The following is a 3,461-nucleotide window of genomic DNA, read 5'->3' as shown; positions in this document are numbered from 1 at the left end:
ACCTAAGTGGACGACGTGTCGCACGTATGCTTCATGTCGCGACATTACCTATTCGGTTGTCGAGCCTCAAATGGTCGACAACGTCACGTGGTCGTATGTTATTACGGTCGGTTATCAAGTGGTCGACCACGCTATGTGGTCGAGTGTCATTACGGGCATGAGAATGACCTGCAGTGATTTAACTGTCGTCGGGTTATTGGTTGACCGTTAGAGGATTAGGTATCCTATAGTACACTTAACCATTGATACTTCGCCATTTAGTTAATTCGTCATTTATATATCTAATTATTTAATAAATTATATTTGTTAATCTTTATCAAATAAATACCATAATCACTATAATTCAAATTAATGATGTCATCAATAATCCTATAAATATTATCGATCTAAATAGAATTATGAAAAACATATTTTTCATTATTTTCTGAACAAGTCTCAAATTTTACAATTAGGATATTATACTAATTATTTATTAGAATAAAATAAAAGACTTTTAATGTTGTGGAAGCACTTCATTTTCTTATCTTTGTTGTTCATTTCAAAAAGTTTAGAAATGTGTTAAGATTTGGACACACTACTGTTAAGATTTGGACCACTCTTTTGAAGATTTTTCACATTCATGTTTCTTGAATTCTGTTAATAAACCACTATATTGGTTATGTACAAATTCTCTGAAATAAGACCCCATATATATATATACCCATATTTATGCTCTTTTGTAAATTTTGTTTTCCTTAGTACTCTATGTATGATTCATCTTGTATTTTTGGCTAATGTTGGATAATTAAAGATGCAGTTTACTATTAAATTGTATAAATAGTAACCTTAACTTCTGCCAAAAATACAAGATGAATCATACATAGAGTACTAAGGAAAACAAAATTTACAAAAGAGCATAAATATGGGACTGATGAATCAAGAAGAATCATTCAAACCCGAATCCCTCCATAAAATGCCATAACCAAAAACACTCAAGAACCGCTTAAACTGGTGGCAACAGGAATAACAATAACCAGAATAAGAATGAGCAGCAATATGATCCCAATACACAACCACTTCCTGCTATTCTTCTGGTAATGCTTTGCAGTGTGGAGATTCTTGGTCCCATCCTTAACATAGTGCGAAGCGTGCAACACATGATGCTCAATGTCATCCATTTTCTCACCCTGTGCCTCAACCATCACAGCCATGTCCAGAAACACCTGATGCAGCTCCAGCAAACTCTTCTCCACTTCCTTAGCAGCATCATGTCTATCCTGAATCTCCACCACAGTTTCCAGAACCTTCCCTCTCCCATGCTCCTGAATCGCCTTCCCTAAAATCTCTTCCTCATTACCATTTGCAATGATCTTCTCAATCACCTCCTCATCTGGGTACTCCCCAGTCACTGTGAAGTACCTAATAGATAAAGCATTCAAGAACATGAGGGTAAAAAACAAACATGAATGAATATAGATATAGAAATAGAAAGTGTGTAGATTATTTACCTTCTCCCCACAGTATCCTTGTATTCACTCATCATCCTCTGCCTCAACCCCTGGAACTCCATCATCAGCTCCTTCAGCTTCTTCCTCAGTCCATTGGTGACAGCGATCCGGGTACGGTAGATGGCCGGCGTGCCGTCCTTGAGACCGGAGAGCCTCCGGTTGGCGGCGTTGGCCCTGTCCATCTCCTCGAGCTGGGTCCGAATCGCCCTGGCCTTCTTTAGGACTGCAACAATGTTGGCGTTGATCCTGCTCCTTAGTGCTTTGAGCTCCTCAGCCTTATGCAGAGACTTGCTCTCCTCGTTGGCCTGCTGCAAGCTGCCGAGGATGTCTCTGAGGGACCCCATTTCAGTCTTCACCTTCTCAGCTTCTTCCAAGAAGATTCCCATGTCAGTGTCCAAGAGGGTTATGGAAGAGGTGAGTTCCACATCGGGAGGAACAGCCATACCCGCTTCCAAATCAACGTCTTTCATCGCAACTTTCTTTAGATCCACGTAGCTGGTGAAGGACTTGGTCATTAGATCGTTCATTTTGGGATCAGAAATTGATTTTGATATGTGCAAGCAAAACGAGAGTAAAAGAGAATGAGTGAAGACGATAATAGAAAGGATGTTGATGAACCGTAGGAGGAAAGTTCGTGGAGTTTTATGAGTTGTGAAAGGGTAACGGATAGTTTTTTTTTTTTTTTCGGAAAGTAGCCGTTGGAAGTTTTCACTACCACAAGCCTCAACGGCTATTTTTCGAATTTTCGATTATTCAGCGAGTTAATAATATTAAATTACTTTTTGAATTGAATTGTATTTTGTTTAGGTTAGACAAGCATGGGTTAAATGAGCTTTAACAGTCAACTACATAAAGATTGAATCTCCTAAGAGAAAAAGTTGAGCTGAAAAGAATGATATAATAGGAGGACTAGTAATATAGTAGATTGATAAAAAATAAAAATAAAAAGAGGATAGATTCTAATTCTATTTCGGGGGAGTTTTTTGGTAAGTGAATAATTTAATCTTTGAAAAAAAAAATTCTAATTTATTTTCTAAATTAAATATGTAAAAAATTAAATAATTTATTCTTTGAAAAAATAAAATATCTAATTTAGTTTCTAAATAAAATATATAACAATTGGTCATTAAAAATATACTTTTATGATAAAATAATTTTAAAAAATTAGAAAACGAATATAATTGAAGAACTTTTTTATCTACTAACTAAAATAAATATTTCGCTTCTTAGTGACAAAAGTGAGAACGTGTAGTATTTTTAAAAAACGAAATGAGTTATTTGCCGTTTTTATTCATTAGAATTTATCTAGTTCATATTAGTAAATAAAGATTAATTTCTGTTTTATTAGTAATTAAATGTCAGTTTCAGTTTTTAATTTTGTACTTAAATATTATGGTCAAATATTGACCTATTATTTAGGGATATAGTGCAGAGTCTGTTTAGAAAACTGTCCACGTGCAGAAACGTGCAGAGTTGGTTTTCTTTTGTTAGAGAGTTTGTTTTCTTTGCTGTTGTAAGGCTATAAAGCCTATCATCTGTTATTTGAATTAATAAGAGAGTGTTTTTCACCCAAAAGCAGAGAGTACTTACGTGTTTACAGTTCATTCAATATTTGTCTTTAGCAAGTAAGATTCGTCATTGCTCTTCAAGTAAAAGATTTCGTCTCCATGTGTATACTTTTTAGGTTTAATCATTCACTTAGTCCCTATTTTCGCATGGAATCTCAATTTGGTCCCTTTCTTTCTGAAAATATCAATTGGGTCCCAATTTTATGAAAATTGCAACAAATCGATCCTTTCCGTTAAATACTATCAAACGGCGTTACGGTGTGTTTGACGTGGCACGCTGCGTTGGACGTTTTATCTGACGTGGTTGAACAGAGCAGGAGCAGTGGGGCACGTGGATATTGAATATCAAATAAGTAAAAAGAAAAGAATTGTTTTATAAGTAAAAAGCACGTGGATATCGAATTAG

The 3,461-nt window shown here is 35.4% G+C and overlaps 1 protein-coding gene across 1 annotated transcript; it reads right to left on the bottom strand.

Moving 5' to 3' along the window:
- Positions 1–781: 781 nt before the first annotated feature.
- Positions 782–2,116, bottom strand: LOC108345110 (syntaxin-related protein KNOLLE-like). Its single transcript, XM_052871327.1, has 2 exons — positions 1,488–2,116; positions 782–1,398 (listed from the first exon to the last, which is right to left on the bottom strand). The coding sequence occupies exons 1-2, from the start codon at positions 2,012–2,014 to the stop codon at positions 972–974; spliced, it is 954 nt and encodes a 317-aa protein (XP_052727287.1). The 5' UTR covers positions 2,015–2,116; the 3' UTR covers positions 782–971.
- Between the last annotated feature and the right edge of the window lie 1,345 nt (positions 2,117–3,461).

Source organism: Vigna angularis, unplaced genomic scaffold (assembly GCF_016808095.1).
Source record: "Vigna angularis cultivar LongXiaoDou No.4 unplaced genomic scaffold, ASM1680809v1 tig00000386_2, whole genome shotgun sequence".
Classification (NCBI taxonomy): domain Eukaryota; kingdom Viridiplantae; phylum Streptophyta; class Magnoliopsida; order Fabales; family Fabaceae; genus Vigna; species Vigna angularis.
The sequence above is the reverse complement of the archived record's forward strand: the minus strand, read 5'-3'. Positions and strand labels throughout refer to the sequence as shown.